Source organism: Staurois parvus, unplaced genomic scaffold, assembly GCF_062004578.1.
Source record: "Staurois parvus isolate SC_StPar_1 unplaced genomic scaffold, SC_StPar_1.0 ptg001283l, whole genome shotgun sequence".
NCBI lineage: Eukaryota > Metazoa > Chordata > Amphibia > Anura > Ranidae > Staurois > Staurois parvus.
Window position 1 is genome coordinate 1 of NW_028319079.1, and position 17,436 is coordinate 17,436.

The following is a 17,436-nucleotide window of genomic DNA, read 5'->3' on the forward strand; positions in this document are numbered from 1 at the left end:
GTTCTATAACCATCACATTCATTGGACAGGGAAATGTTAAAGTGGTTGTAAACCTCAGAAATGGAAAAACGAACAAACCGTATCCTCTTATAGTGTGTAGCTGCCTTGGTCCAAAAGCACGGAGTGTGATTTTGTCTTTTCAGCATTTATACAGCTGTCCTGAATAATCCTGGTAATGTGTTTAACCACTTCCAGTCCGGACACTTTCACCCCCTTCCTGCCCAGGCCAATTTTCAGCTTTCAGCGCTATCACACTTTGAATGACAATTGCGCGGTCATGCAACACTGTACCCATTTGAATTTTTTTGAGACAGAAAAAACTTTATTTTGGTGCTATTTATTCACCACTGGGATTTTTAATTTTTTTTGCTATATAAATGAAAATGTCCAAAAAATTTTGAAAAAAAAAAGTGTTTTTCTTATAAAATGTTGCAAATAATCTTCATAAATCTTGGCCAAAATTTATCCGGTTATCTTTTTAGTTAAAAAAAAAAAATTTTAGTTTATAACCAAAAATTATAATTTTTAAAAACCTTTTTTTACATTTTTTATTTTTTTATATTTTAACATACTTTCACCCTAGCAGTACAGTGTCACCATAGTGACACTGTACTACTTGTGGGGGGGGGGGGGGGGTGAAATATATATATTTTAATTTTTTTTTTTTTTACATTGATTGCTTTTACACCTATAAAGGATGTAAAAGCAATAATTTCTGCTTTTCTCTGGCTGCAATCTTGCAGCCATTGAGAAATACAGTGAGAGCTGTGATTGGTCACAGCTTGTCACATGGTACAAGGCTGTTCTGAATAGCCCTGTACCATGTGATCTGTGTGATCATTCACAGATTTCACATGTAGTAAGCGATGATGTCAGAAGTGACATCTTGCTTACTACTATTCATGTGATCAATGATTGGCCAATCAGTGATCACATGATCGGGACCTCACACAGAGGTCCCGTACAGCGATCGTTGGTCCTCTGGGCACTGGATCGCAGTGCCGCGCGCTCCCAGGGAGCACACACAGCCTGAAAATGTGGGCGCTGTTTATGAACCGCTATCCGCTCCTGCACTGCTCCTGTCCGGCCGTTATTGTACATGGGCTGGATGGGAAGTGGTTAATATGTCCATTCCTTATGTTCACTGGCTCCATCTAGTGGCCTTAATGCAGTATTTTCCTGATTCCAGTATTTCAAGAAAATAATGACTTGTGGCTACTAGATGGAGTTGGCGATCAAAGAAAATTTATTATTTATTATTATTATTATTCAGGATTTATATAGTGCCAATAGTTTGCTCAGCGCTTTACAATAGAATACACATCTAGAAACAGCAAACTTTTATATAAATAGACCCATAAATGTTTGTGTGTAACTATTCATACTACCCTTCTAGGATCAAATGTACGCTTCTATCTGCATCTATTTCCTGCCGATCAACCATTTTACAAGTCCAACTCCTTTTTTGTTTCCCATTAACAGTGCTCCCATCAAAACCGGATTGTGCCATTGTTGGTACTGCAGAGATTGGGCAGGCCATCCAACTGACCTGTGCTTCCAAAGAGGGGTCTCCTGTACCCCAGTATACCTGGCAGATCTTCTCCCCACAGAACACCCTGCGAACCTTGCCAGCAACTGCAACCATAGGTAAGTGTCAAGGTGTTGTGCTTCTCTTGCCACAGAGGGCGAAAAAAAAAATGACCGTTCTCTGGAGGTTCTACCTACACACACTACTTTAGAATTACAGCATTGTGGCCCCTGCAGGCAAAAGGGGGGGGGGTTAAAACTATGGCTCAATTGCAATTTTAGAGCTTTTACCTTTCAATTTTTGGATGCCTTGGGGAACTGTGTTCACAGACAGTGCATGTCAATCACAGAATCATGCCGTTTTTAATGCAGTGATGTCTGAGGGCCCAAAGATTTTTGCATTCGGTATTGGATTTTGGCCTTGTCCCTTGCACACAGAGATTTGTGGGTAGGTGCAGTGTGGTGTGGTGGCAGTAATAACAGTCAGGTTGCAGATAACACAAACTTGTATAGAAAGAGAGGCTCAACTTCAGACAGCCCAGTGGGAGAGCGCCACGCCAGGAAACCCTCACAGTTCTGTTCAGCTTGAGAATACATTCGGTTCAGATGTGCCGACAGTGTCTGTCTCAGAGGGTGAAATGCAACCTGGTCGGTCCAGTCCCAATGGGGAGGCTTGCGATGGATGGCGTATCCCTACTCACCTGGAACTTCTCCCTGACAATTTCCCTGACAAACTGGATCTCTTTCCCTACACCATCCACTTTGCAAATGCATGCCATACCTGGGGGCAGGCACTTAAATAGGCTCTGTTGACCCAAGAGAACCACCAGGGGACACTTGAATGCAACGTAGCCAACTGGAGCACCACCTCAGGGGACCAGGTAACCATAGAGAGACCAGGATTCTCGACTTTCTCTCCAGCTGCAGTGCTGCTCAGATTGAGCGCCACCTACAGTGGAGAAAGCAGACTGCACCTGCCTACAGATTTCTCCAGATTTTCAGAATCTTTTGGTTGATATGTACTGTAGATGATATATTTAAAGTCTTTGCAATTTTTTGGCGGGGAAATTATTCTGCAATTGTTAAATTTTTCCGACAAAGCTTTTCATAGATTGGTTAACCTCTCTGGCTCTCTAAGATGTCCCTCTTCTACCCAGTCATGTTACTGGCCTGTTGCCAATAAACCTAATTAGCTGAAAAAAATGTTCTTCCAGCTTTTCTTCGTCAGTACCACCTTACTTTTCCAATTTTTGTTACCCTGTCCCAACTTTATTGAGGAGTATTGCTGCCATCCATTTCAAAATGTTACCTTTTTTTTTTTTTTTCTTAAAATGGTACATTTTGTCAGTTTTACACATTTCATATGTTTTCTATTGTGAATAAAATATAAGATTTGCAAATCCTTGCTGTTTTTAACGTAGATTTTACACAACGTCTCTACCTTTTTGAAATGGTATGTGTTTTAAATTAGTTTTTTTTTAAAAAGTGTGTGTGTGTGATATATAGATTTATTTTAAAAATATATATTTTATTTGTGTTTCTCTACAGAAGGAGGTGTTTTGTCCCTTAAGAACATATCTACGGAGACCTCCGGATTCTTTATTTGCACATCCACCAATAAAATTGGACAGGATTCCTGCAACATGACACTATCAGTAATGCAACGTAAGAGACCAACCTCTTAAGACCTACTAACACTTGTGTGCTTAAACACATATTAATAGAATATATTTGTTAAGAGCTAAATCTCTCCAATAAAGGTTTTTTTTGTATATTTTGACTATTTAAAATAATGCACGTGCAGAAACATAAGTGTCGATCTGCCGTAAATTTAACGACCTCTCAAATGGTATCTGAGCATCGCAAACTAAAAACTCTTCTGAATTAATTTTTAATATTCAAAGCAAACCCACTCACTCATCCATCCATGTCTCCATGCATTATTTTTCTGTAAATAATTTTGAAAAACTCTCCCTAGCATTTCTAGCCATGGCCATGAGTAAGGGCAGAAGATTCGTGTAGTGTTAACTTCTTGGAATCCATCTGCCCTTTTGTTGGTTATGTGTTATAGAAGACACTGGTAGTGACGAGGCAGAATTCAGACTTTACTTGTGTGGCTTAAGTTACAAACATACAGAGCACATTTCAGCAGGCAGTGATGGCAGACATCTTAGCAGAGAGGAGAGGAATAGATAAGAGAGAGAACCAACAAGCTTTACACAAATGCACAACTGATAACCTTAGTGTACAGTGCCATCTACTGGTCAAGTGATATTAACACAGAATACTGTGTATAGTACATGCTGTTGTATTCCCAACACCCTTAACACAGGCATGCAGGCAGGAGGGTGTACTTAGCTGAGAGAGGCCCTCTGACCCTCCTCCAGATGAAAGGGGGGAATACCATGAAGACTCCTGTATGACATTTATAATTTTTCCTTGGGCCAGACACCAAGAGGCAACCAAAGGGGAACAAAAAGTTAAAACAAATAAGATGCCTTCCTATCTATTTACTAATGCTAGCAGCATAAAGATTAAAAATAGTGTAACTATTTTTTTTCTTTCTTTTTTTTTTTTTTTTTTGGGATAGAGTAAGGGAGGGTTTTAGCTCCAGTTGTTTGTTTTTTTGTTTGTTTGTTTTTTTGATCATCTGTGTCTCGTTTTTGGGAGATTTCCCTTCACTTCCTGTGCCATAGCCAGCAGGAACAGGAAGTGAGAGGACATCCCTTCAGATCGAGGGAATCCCTGGTTCTCACCAATACTAGTATCCCCATTGGAAGATTTTCCATGTTCTGCTTCTGATATCAGCCCAAAATTTGAGATTTTCTTTTTACTTTCACTTTTAGTGAGAACTGTAAAAAGGATAACTATAGTGGGTGAATCAAAAATATATTGGGTGTACAGACAGCAATAAAAACCTGACCGATGTTCTAATACCGCTCTACTCTACTCTATCCAAAACTAAAAAAAAAAGAAAGTCTTGCCTTTTAGTTATACTTTTTAAAATGGTTGTAAACCCTTACATATACCCAGTGAAGTGGCTGGCCTCAGATGATACACAGAGATGACACAAATCCTCCTGCATAAGTTGTACCTGTGTACCTTCCCTTCTTAACATCCATTCAAAGTGCTGAATTTTATAAAGCTTGTCAGAGTTCAGAAAGCAGGGGGCGGAGAGCTGAACTTAGAGCTCGCCTCACCAAGCTCTGCAGAGTCTTAGAGCTGTTTGGAGGGAAGAGACACCCCCCCCCCCTCACCTTCACACAGGGAAGAGAGTTGAACAATCTGCTGGAGGTTCCTCCCGTCACTATTTTTCTTTTGGTGTCAGGAAAAGAGGTCAGAAGTGATTCATGGTAATAGAGGGAGAAACAAAGTAGCAGACAGAAATGTCACTTAGTCACCAGTCACCGATTTGTGTGCAATTTCAGGTGTGATTTCTGAAGACTTTATTGTGACTCGTGAAGATTATCAATGATTTGAATTGTGATTTCCATTCTATTCTATGTATGTGAAATCGCAATAAAATGCAGAAAAAGTAATGCAAGAACTACTTTAGAAATCTCGCTGCAGCAAATCGCACGTGTTAACCCCTTGCCTACCGGGCACTTATACCCCCTTCCTGCCCAGGCCAATTTTCAGCTTTCAGCATTGTTGTACTTTGAATGACAATTGCGCGGTCATGCTACACTGTACCTATATGAAATTTTTATAATTTTTTTCACACAAATAGAGCTTTCTTTTGGTGGCATTTCTCGCCGCTGGGTGTTGTGTGTGTGTGTGTGTGTGTGTGTGTGTGTGTGTGTGTGTGTGTGTGTTTTTTTTTTTTTTTTTTTTTTTTTTTTTTTTTTTTTTTTTTTTTTTTTTTGTGCTATAAACAAAAAAAAAGCAAACCTTTTTGAAAACAAAAAAAAAAGTTTTTCTTTGTTTCTATTACATTTTGCAAATGGGAATTTTTTTTCTCCTTCACTGATGTGTGTTGATGAGGTGGCACTGATGGTCGAGACTGATGGGCACTGATGAGGTGGCATAGATAGGTGGCACTGATGAGGCTGCACTGATATGCAACAATGATGGGCATTGATAGGCGGCCCTGACTGCTTGGCACTGACTGGCACTGATGGGCGGCACTGATGAGTACAGGTGGGTCGCACTACCAGGCACTGATGGGCACAGGTTGGTGGCACTGCTGGGCACTGATCATCAGTGCCCTGATGATCTGTGCCGATCCTTCCTCTGACAATTGCCAGTTATCGGCAGTACTTTCCTCATGCAGGGCACATGTTGCAGAGATGTACTGAATGATGATTTTTTTTTTTATTTTTTTTTTAATTTTGCTCAGATATTCTCTTTAAAGCTGAAATCTGGGCACAGAATAGTTAAAGTATAACTAAAGGCAAAACTTTTTTTTTAGTATTTTATGTGCTGTGTTTTGCCTTGGTTTGCTCCTGCCTTGTTCCTAGCTGTGAACAGGTGGAATGGAAAATGTCTTTCTTTTATATGGAAAACACATTAACCTGCTGCATGCCGCTCACTGTAGAATGCATTTAAAGCACCAATGATGACTTGTGATCAATCTTGTTCTGGAACAAATGCAACAATGTAAAAACACCCAGGATAATGGGTAGAACAAGACCAAGAAATGTAAGATTTGGAACCCATGGATCTCCAACTATTGGGGGGGGGGGGAAGCGCAAATGACTCTGTGGTTGCTTTAACTGGCCCATCATTACATTATAGGGGTCTGCTCCGGGTTGCGTGCCCTTCCCGGTCTTGTTTTGACCCTTCCCCCACCTACTCACTACTTTCCTACCCCCCCCCCTTTTTTTCCCTCCTTTCTTTCGTATTTGTCCTTTTTCCTCCTTTTTGTCTTTTTCTCTTCTTCTTTCTTTCTTCTGCTGCTTAGGCCAGTCTGAGGGCTTGTCAAGACGTGAGGCTATGTCAAGGCATGTCCAGACTTTTCGTTTCCTCCATACGGGGCGCTTTGTACCAGGGGCGGACTGACAACTCATGGGGCCCCCGGGCTATAGGGGATCATGGGGCCCCTGTGTCCTTGCCCAAACTCAAAAAAGCCTATGAAAAAGGTACCAGGGGCATCTCATGGGGCCCCCTACTGACCCCGGGCCCTCGGGCAATGCCCGCGTTTCCAAATGGTCAGTCCGCCCCTGCTTTGTACCATTCAGGACAGCATAGGCCTTTTCTGGGAACACTGCCCACCACCGGAGGCTCAATGCTGTACTGGTTCTGATCAGTTTTCTGAGTAACACGCATCTTTATTTCTTGCTTTGGGTGGCTTGTTGCCATATCTCTACATCTTTCTAACCCCTGGTACCTTTTTAGTTCTTTATGTTTTGAATGCAATACTAGGCATGCTTTTGGCATTTTTATGCCTTGAGATCCTTCTTACCACCTTATGTTTTTGCACATTGTACAACTGTTTTATCAGTTGTAAAATCTTAATAAACATCATTGAAACAGAAAAACACTCAGGATGATGAGTTGGGCTTGATGGCTTCTCTAAAGAGCTTGCATGGTCTGAAACCCTAAACAAAGCCTGTTTTTGCTTTTATTTGCCCTTTTGGTTTGAACAATTCTGGAGTAAAGATGACAAGCTGGTTGCTGATTCGTCTGCTTTGCTCCTCTTGATGACTGTTCACTTTCGTGGTATTTTTTTCTGTTCCCAGTCCCATTTGCAATTCATACAGCATGTGAATTAAAAACTCATAAATAGATGTGATAACCCCATGTCAAAATGATCTAAAGATATTTATGGAGGTTGCAATTTTTCCATTGGAGGCAGTCCTTCCCCCATCCATCACGAATCTTCCTATTGGTCCTTTACTGTCAAGAACAGCCGCTCTGACTAATAGGAAGGCTCGAGAGGGCGGGGCAAAGTTTGACTTTTACAGCAGTCAAGATTTTAGTAGAACCTCAGGAGTCTACATCTGTTGATCATTCTGATCTGTAGTATTCACTGAAGGTAACCTCTTCTTATGCAATTTTTAGCATGTGTTGTAATTAGTTTTAATATTGTGTTGTGTATTTATGTGTGTATCAAAAGCAGAAACCCAGTCACTGTATACATTTTTTTTTTCTTTTTTGTTCCTCAACAGCGTCTATGAACATCGCCCTCTATGCTGGTGTGATTGGAGGAAGCCTGGCTGGGATCATAGTCATCGGTATCATCGCTTACTGCTGTTGCTGCCGTGATAGAGAAGAGAAGGAAGATTATGAGATGGCGTAAGTTAACATGATGACCCAACAGACGTGTGTTAGGGGTGAACCACTTTCCCCCAAATGTTCTCAGCTCAGACCTGTGTTACATAAACCATACAGGGATCATGCTCTGCAGTACGATTTTCAGTCTTCTCTCAAATGCAACAAACTACATCCAGAATAAACACCTTACTGTTAAGGCAGTTCTGACCCCTTCCAATTGGGCAAGTAACTCGCCCAATGGCCCAGTTCTAATATCTGCAGTTGGGGATGTGTATACATTTTAAAGTATTTGTTACCCCAACATTTCATATTCCTGACATGTGGCTGCTGTACCATGTGCTTGTGTTACAAAAAAAAAAGATTTTATTTATTTTATTTAATTTTAATTGCTTCCTATGTGTGAAATGGTGATTCTGCCAGTCTTCCCGCTTTCCTATTTCAAACTGATCATGCTGGGCATGAGAACATCTTTCCCAGTGTAGTCAGTTTTCTGGTTTTGCTGGGAGTACAGCCTGTCTGTCATCTAATGGTAAGATATTCACTGGGAAGATCAGTATACTGCTTTTTCTTGTTGGCACCACCCTGCAATCTAAGCCCCTTATGCATGAGAACAGAAAGAAAAAAGGTATTTACATTACATTATTAGTCTTCATGCACACTGGACGTTTTTACAGCTGCTGCTTTTGGTGTGTTTTTTTTTTTTCTACAGCCAATAAACTCCCCAGCATGTTACTCTGTGTCCATGCACACACAGACTGTAATCAGCGTTTTTTGGAAGAGGTGTTTTTTGGCTGGGGAAAAACCTCAGAACTAGTGGGTTTCTAGAGGGTTTTTTTTTTTTTTTTTTACCTGTAAAGACACTCGAATGCTGAAAAACGCCGCAAACTGGCATTTTTTGGACTTTTTTGAGCAAAAAAAAAGAAAATGTTTTTGATTAAAAAAAACATGAAATGCAGCTAAACGCTGAGAGAAATTATTTTTTTTTGTGTGACTTTACACAACTGTTACCAGCATTATTAAAATGCCCAGTGTGCATGGAGCATTATTATTATTATTATTATTATTATTATTATTATTATTATTATATATTTTATATATATATATTTTTAATCTATGTACAAAGTTTTTTTTTTTTTTTTTTGTTTTTTGTTTTGTCTTTTTTTTAATTCTATTTTAACCTGAATGGGTTCTTTTACAAGGTTAAGGGTTCACATGTACTTTAAGTCCTAAAGTGACCCAGAAGTGTAAGAACAATGCTCCTCTTGCATGGCCAGCAGCAGTCATGCTTGTCCAGATACTTTTCATGTCCAACTGATCTCAGCAGGACAAATAAATCGGCCCTGGCTACTACTTTCCACCAGATCCTTGAAGAACCCACTGAATGGTCACCAACATGGCTCTTATTACGCAGAATTCCCCACAGTTCCTCTCAACATAGATGGTGTGATGCATAGAGGGATCTGACAGAGACAAAGAGTTAACTGGCGTAGACAAAGTGTATGAAACTGAAGACCTTGTTGACCAGTTTTGGAAAGCCTAGCCAGAGCAAGAGGCAGCATTGCAAGCCAAGATGTTCACTTGAACCACTAAGACTTGATTGGCCTTCCAGAAGGGCCAACAAGGTCTGCAATCTGAAATGCTTTGTCTACATGAGTCAAACATTTTTCCTGTATGCATTATTCCATTTGTTTTTGTGGGATAGTAGACAGGGATGTGTAATGAGAGCTATGTTGGGAACCACTCAGTTGGAGGTTCTGGTGGGAAGCAGTAGCTAGTGCTGATTAATTGGTAACCTTGAAGTCATTTGGACCTGCAGGTATATGTACAAGTGGGACTGTTGCTGGTCACAAAGAGCAGTCCTCTTCTTACAGCTTTGGGCAGACTGGCACTTTTGTACTCATCCTCCATATCAGACAAGTTGATATGAACTTTCGTTTTGTGGGCAAATCGAAAAAGTCGTGTATGGAATGCATATTTGTATTCAGGATTGTTTAGCAGTAGGGCCACCATAGTCCATCTATGAGCACCTTGTAGGCCCACATAAAGCACTTATACTGTGTCTTTACTATTAAAGAACTAAAGTCTAGGAGTAAGTGACAAGTCTGTTTTATACTAAAAGAAAATTGCCGTTCTAGCTCCACTTAGTTATACTAAAGCTTAATTTTTTTTTTTTTTTTTTTTTTAAATAAAATAACAAACCTGTCATACTTACCTGCTCTGTGCAGTAGTTTTGCACAGAACTGCCCCGATCCTCTTCTTTTTCGGGTCCCCCCGCCGGTGCTATGGCTTACCTCAAGCGGTGCCCCCAGGGACAGCTGCTTGCCCCAGGGTCACCGCTACATGCTTGCTCCCGAGCCACTGCTCTCTGCGCCATAAGACTCACATCTCCTAGATTGTAAGCTCGAAAGAGCAGGGCCCTCGAACCCCTTGTGTATTGTTTTGTTACTGTATTGTCTCATGTTCTGTCCCGCCTGATATTGTACAGCGCTGAGCATACCATTTGGCGCTATATAAATACTGTATAATAATAGCCGTGGTTCAGTCCCACCCCCCCTCTCTCTCCTCATTGGCTCACTGGCTGTGATTGACAGCAGCAGGAGCCAATGAACACCCGCTGCTGTCTCAGTCAATGACGAGGGAGAGTCCCAATACAGTTGAGGCATTGCTGGATTGGAGGGGGCTCAGGTAAGGATTGGAGGGGGGGTGGCGCGTGCTGCACACAGGTGTGGTTTTTTTTTTTTTTGTTTTTTTTTTTTTTTGTTTTTGTTTTGTTTTTTGTTTTACCTTCATGCATAGAATGTATGAAGGTAAAAGATCATGAGCATTTAGAACCACTAGTTTAACGTTGGTTTTCATGCACTCTTTAATGAGTTTTTTTTTTTTTTTTTTAATATACATGTTGCAGATTCCTACGCAGAAAAAAATCTGCATGATACTAGTGTTGTAGTGTGAACAGGGCAAATGGAGAACCATTGCTTTCGTTGTGCCTTTGCAGAAAAACTCTTAAAGGGCTTGTTCACACTATAGTGCAGACATGAGTTTTTCTGAAAACGTTCTGCAAGGGCAAAATGAAAACCAATTATTCTCCCCTATGTGCCCTGTTCACACCACAACACTAGTATTGCGTGCAGTTTTTGTTCTGCGCAGGAATCTTCAACGTGTATAAAACGCATTGAAGCGTGTAAGAAAACTGATGTGTACTGATGTCTCTGCAAGTGAAATCTGTTTTTCATCAGTTCTGCACATATGATGTGAAAGAAGTCTTAAAATCACCTTTTTCATCCAGGGTGTCTCTTTAGAGGTGCCTTGTCAAAATACCTAAAAATTTACCAAATATTGTGTATGAGCTAGAAGCAGATAAAAAAAAAAAAAAGCAGACAAGTGGCGCAAACACCTAGTTCATTATCTAAGATTTATTCAAAGGAGTAAAAGACAAAAACATACTTCCAGACATAGCATGTATAATGGAGATGGCCATTTCGGGGACGAGTCCCTTTCCTCCGAGTAGCTCTGAGGAAAGGGACTCGTCCCCAAAACTCGTCAGCCATTTGACCACACTGACAGTTGGAACACCTTGCCCGTTTTTTGCAGCCATCTTTTATACAAAAGCTTTTTATACATGCTATGTCTTTGAGTATGTTTGTTTTTTTTTTTTTTTGTCTTTTACTCCTTTTGAATAAATCTTGGATAATGATCTTGGTGTTTGAGCCACCTGTCTGCTCTTTTCCCAGTGGTTGATTTCCCCCGTTTGAGGAGGGCTGCATCCCTAAAGCATTGTCTTTAGGCCACTCCTGCCCTGGTTCCCTTGGTCTCCTTTTGGCATTTTATTTCCTGGAGCGCTGGAGAGCACACACGGTTATCTAGAAGCAGATCAAGCATTACAACCTTCTAGCCGGAGGATGTTGGTTGTCACCGCATCCTTGTTTGACCCTCCCCTGCCCCCCTCTGTCACTGCTGGGGTCACATTAGCTGAGCAATGGAGAAAAACTGAGGGAGAAGAGAAACCTTGGAATACTAGTCGGTACCAGTGTGCAAAAGTGTATTTGCTTTGGCAGAATAAATCCCCTCTAACCAGGGGCGTATTTACCACAAAGCATGTGCCTAGGGCGGCATTTTTTTTAGGGGGGCAGCAGTATTTTTCAGGGGGGCAGCGCCACCCCCCAAAAGAAGGGATGGTAGAAAGAAAGGACACACGCAGCATGGGGACCAGATGGGATCTGAGAGGGGCTGCTTGATGATGTATGCAGAGCCTGACTCTTGTTCCCGGGGATGTCTGGCAGCTGTGAAAGTGAGGGTCTTCTCTCTTGCCGGGGTGTGTGTGTGGGGGGGGGGTTGCCAGTGTGCATGGGGCGGTGGTAGTGGAAGGCTCTCTCAGTTGGGGGGTCAATGTCAGGATCTTATCGTGAGGGAGGGGGGTGTTTGTCAGGGTCTCTCTGTGAAGAAGGGGGCGGCGATTTTTATGTTGCCTAGGGCAGCACGAAACCTAAATACACCCCTGCCTCTAACATTGGGTGTCCAGCATGTGGATGTTGATGTATTTTTGTAAAACTATTAGAATAGTTTTTATACATTTTAGAATGGGGTGCCTGGAGACTGTCCATAATTTTAGAGGGTGACTGAAGAAACATTGCCTTAAATGTTGGTGGATTTTCTTGGTGGATGCCATTGGTTTGAATAGCTTGGTGGCTTCTTCTTCGTCTTCTTCCTTTTTTTTTTTTTTCCTCTCCTTTACTTTTTTTTTTCCTCAAAGGCTTCAGTGGCAGGATCACCGCTCCTAGTTAACCACTTCCTGTCCGGACACTTTTACCCCCTTCCTGTCCAGGCTAATTTTTAGCTTTCAGCGCTATCACACTTTGAATGACAATTGTGCGGTCATGCAACACTGTACCCATATGAATTTTTTACCATTTGTTTGGGACAGATAAAGCTTTATTTTGGTGGTATTTATTCACCGCTGGGATTTTTATTTTTTTTTTACTATGTAAATGAAAAAGTCCAAAAATTTTGAAAAAAAGTGTTTTTTTAAATAGAATTTTGCAAATAAATAATATTTCATCATAAATCTTGGCCAAAATTTATTTCGTTATTTTTTTAGTAAAAAAAAAAAATCCAAATTAGTTTATAACCAAAAATTATAATTTTTAAACCTTTTTTTACATTTTTATTTTTTTTATATTATTTTTTATTTTTTTACATACTGTCACCCTAGTAGTACTTGTGGGGGGTGATGATTTTTTTTTTTTTTTTACACTGATTGCTTTTACACCCATATAGGATGTAAAAGCAATCATTTCTCTTTCTCTCTGTCTGCATTCTTGCAGTCATTGAGAAGTACTGAGTGAGCTGTGATTGGTCACAGCTTGTCACATGGAACAAGGCTGTTGTGAATAGCCTTGTACCATGTGACCTCTGTGATCATTCACAGATTTCACACGTAGGAAGCAATGATGTCACAAGTGACATCTTGCTTACTACTTTGCATGTGATCACTGATTCGCCAATCAGTGATCACGATTGGGACCTCATACAGAGGTCCCGTCCGACGATCGGTGTTTCACTGTGTCCGGAGGACACGGCGGGCACCGGATCGCGGTGCTGCTCGCTCCCAGGGAGCGCGCACAGCTAGAAAAGGCGGGTGCCGTTTATGAACGGCAACCCGCCCCTGGACTGCCACCGCCCTGCCATTTATAAACAGCAGGCGGACAGCAAGAGGTTCAAGCTCCGACCACAGCACTAAATGTGAAGCTATGACATGAAGCTTCAACCTACTGCTGTTATTATCTCTTCATAACTGGTGGCAATTGATCCAAGCTGTAAAGCCATTTTCAAATTTGCCCTTCTTGAATATCAGAAGCTAAAAGTGTGGCCCACCGACCAAGAAGTAAACAGATTTTGGCTAGACTGACTCTCTAACCTCCTGAAGGCTTTAACCCCCTTCATGACCGGCGCATTTTTACTATTCAGCATTGTGTTACTTTAACTGGCAATTGCTCGGTCATGCAATACTGTACCCAAGTAAAATGTTAAATAATTTTTTCCACACAAATAGGGCTTTCTTTTGGTGGTATTTGATCACTGCTATTTGTGTGCTTTTTTACATTTTTTTTTTTTTTTTATATTCTATAAACCAAAAAAGGCTGAATATTTTTTTTTTTAAAAAAAGATGTTTTCTAGTTTGTTATATAACCTATCCAAAAATAAAATCACTTTTTTTTTTAAATTTAGCCCAAATGTATTTTGCTACATCTTTTGGTAAGTGCATTTTATTTGTAGAGGTTATAAAACTTTCACAGAAACCAAACTACGGTATACATACTGGACGCTATACTTGCAATGGCGGTGATCAGCGACTTGTAGTGTGACTGTGATAATGTTGAAGGTGATCTGGCGCCAACAGACACTGGCTGGGAGGGATACTAACACGGACACCAATAGTAATAATACTGTACTGTAACACTGGCTGGAAAGGGGTTAACATCAAGGGGTTAACTGTGTGCCTAACAATATGTACTGTGTGTTGCTTTTACTCACAGATCTGGCTGCTTCTTCTCCTTGAACTCCGATTTGATTTCAGGGAGGAGAAACCACCAGATTGTTGTCTGTGTACAGAGTTCTGTGTGTTTGTGAACACAGAACTCTGTGCCGTGATTGGCTACAGCCAATCAGCAGGTATACAGCAAAAATCATTGGCTGAAACCTGCTGACAAACTTGTGCTTTTATCCAACCACAGCACAGGTTGGCAGGGGGGTTGTGCTTGGAAACAGGCAGCGATGTACAGGTACGCCCCCCCCCCCCCCCCCGCCCAGCATGTAGCTGCCGGCAAGCGGTTAAGTAACAGCCTTAAGGTCGTCTTACTCTGCATTGCACACCGTACCTTCGCTCTTCTGTAAGATTGCTCGATAACAGCAGATTATTGGTTTCCTTTTTTAGTGAAAGAGATGAGGAGGAAGAGGAGTCTGATCACCCCCCACAGAAGGCTCAAGTAAAACAGCCACAGCAGCAGCAACAACAATACCACCAGGAGGAGTATGATGAAGATGACCTGGAGGACCATGACCAGCGCAGACCACCCATGCCACCTGCTAATAAACCCAAATTGGTGGTCAATGCCTGAATACCATGTAAAATAAGTACCTAGAGACCCTGATTGAAGTATTTTTATACTGTAGGTGGAAGCGGAACAGGGCTAAAGGAATGAATGAATCATGTATTGCCTATAGCAACCAACGTTTATCATTCAATTACAAATGAGCCTGGTCACTAAACACAAGAGATTTTGTTTTAATATATGATGAGGCAGAGTGTAAGAATTCATACATGGTTCCAGCTTACAACTGCATATATTTTTTTTTTTTTTTTTTTAATATGCATTTTTCGATTTGTGCTTTTAATTCCTTTTTTTGGTTAAATACAAGATATTTGTTCTAATATATGATGAGGCAGAGTGTAAGAATGTATACATGGTTCCAGCTTACAACTGCATCTATTTTTTTCCCTTTTTTTTTCTTTTTTGTTTTTCTTCCTTTTTATATGCATTTTTTTTTTCCCCCCTCTAACTGTTGCAATGTTTTCTGTGTATTTTGATATACAATATGTTAAAGCCCAAATGAGTCTTTCGTTTAAATGACCAAAATCCATTCCAGATGCCTCAAACCAAAAGGTGTGCAAAAGCTGCTACCAGCCTTGGTAGAAAAATCTGCCCCTGCCAACATTCCTTGTTCTCCAGGGAGGGGGTTTGGCAAGAGAGACAGAGGTCTCTCTGCAAAGGTCTGGCATTCCCCTGCTGAGTCAGACCTATAGTTATGAAATCGGCAAAGCTCAAACTCCCTGCTAAGTGGAGAGCTCAGGCCCTGGTTTTCTGGTTTAGCAGATAGGACCTTTGCAGAGTGGCTGCTGCTTCTGCACAGAGTAAGGGTCCTCCTCTTCTAATCGAGCTGTGGATCCTGCTTCCTCCCTTTTTTTTTTTTTTTTTTTTTTTTTTTTTTTATTTATTTTTTATTTTTCCCTTTAAGGCTCCATGCACAGGCGTTTTGATAATGCTGGTACCGTTCGCTGTGTAAAGTCATTCAGGTCCGGCAATTGACTGAGCAAGTACAAGGCTTGACAATTTAATTCCCAGAATGTACTGTAAAGTGAAAAAAAAAAAACTGTTTAACACTACACTAATGGCTGTTGTCACCTTCAAAGTAATCCCCTTGTGATGAGATTGTGCCACTGCGGGAAACATTCCTGGAATTCGTTTTTCGGCATGCTGTGCATTATCTTTGTCATGGGGCACTGGGTGTCTGGAATGTCATCAAATCTGTGTCCATATAAGATATTTTTATTTATTTACATTTTGGAACCAGCCAAAAGTCGCAGGGTGCTAAATCAGGGGAATAAGGTGGTTGGTCTAGTTTGGTAATTGATTTCTAGGCCAGAAACTCCCAAGCACTTCACACATCATGTGCAGGAGCATTGTCGTGGTGGAGAATGTTTGGAGGAAAAGGCCCAAGAAGTGCAACTTTTTGCCAATTTTCACACTGTCACTCATTTTCTGCTAACACTGTAATGCACACACTTGTTAGTTCTACTACTCGGTAAAGACTGAGTCAACTGGTCTGCGACCCAGGCTAGTGTACAGAACATGTTTGAGTGTGAATGGCTGTGCGACTCGTCACCATAGTGCTACACCGCGGGAATTAAATTGTCACACCTTATACATGGGGAAGGACACATGCTCCTCCCACATACAGAAGCATGTCAGTTCGCAGTTCCTCTCTACTTTGTGCTAACAAAACCTCAAGGGCTCCGACTGAGCAGTGAGGGACTGCAAAAAGGGAAAAACCATGCTAACTGGGTTATCTGAAGGCACTATGAATTGGTGGCTTTTTGCCTGAAAAAGAAACATTTCTGAAGTATGACTGGATGCTCAGAGCTGTAACTGCAAGAGAAGTTAGGCATGAAATTTTATAACGAGACCAAAAAATGTATAGCTTGGGTTTTAAAATGTAAATTGCATTAGACCTATTTAAAAAAATGAAAAACAAAAAATTCTTACATTCATCGTTAAAGTTATGAACCTTTTAATAGACTGTATATGTACATACACCGGTTTTACAGATTTTTTTTGTTGCAAGTAGAAGAAAAAATAAAAGTCTTATTCTAGTATTTTTTTTTTGTTCTACTTATTGTATAAATGATAAAACTAGGAATTACTGCTTACCATTTTATCAGAAGTGCAATATTCATGACTAGCAAAATAACACATCCGATAATGAAAGGGCCCAATATAATGTACAGTATACTCCTCCAGGATGTCTATATACACTCACCGGCCACTTTATTAGGTACACCTTGCTAGTACTGGGTTGGACCCCCTTTTGCCTTTAGAACTGCCTTAATTCTTCATGGAATAGATTCAACAAGGTGTTGGAAACATTCCTCCAGAGATTTTGGTCCATATTGACATGAGTTACTGTTGCCTTTCTATCACCTTGAACTAGTCTGCCCATTCTCCTCTGACCAACAACATTAACAAAGCATTTTCGTCCACAGAACTGCAGCTCACTGGATATTTTTTCTTTTTTAGACCATTTGCTGTAAACCCTAGAGATGGTTGTGTGTGAAAATCCCAGTAGATTTTAGATAGTAGCAGCAATTTTTGAAATACTCAGACCAGTTAACCAGTTGCCGACCGCAGATAGCCGAAT

At 40.8% G+C, this 17,436-nt stretch overlaps 1 protein-coding gene across 1 annotated transcript; it reads left to right on the forward strand.

Moving 5' to 3' along the window:
* Nucleotides 1-1,482: 1,482 nt before the first annotated feature.
* Nucleotides 1,483-16,894, forward strand: GPA33 (glycoprotein A33; the record flags this gene model as incomplete). The annotated part of the gene is made up of 4 exons (XM_089660834.1): nt 1,483-1,647; nt 3,076-3,192; nt 7,638-7,764; nt 14,675-16,894. Coding segments are annotated over 4 exons (593 nt in total), but the record flags the coding sequence as incomplete, so codon positions are not given.
* Nucleotides 16,895-17,436: the final 542 nt, after the last annotated feature.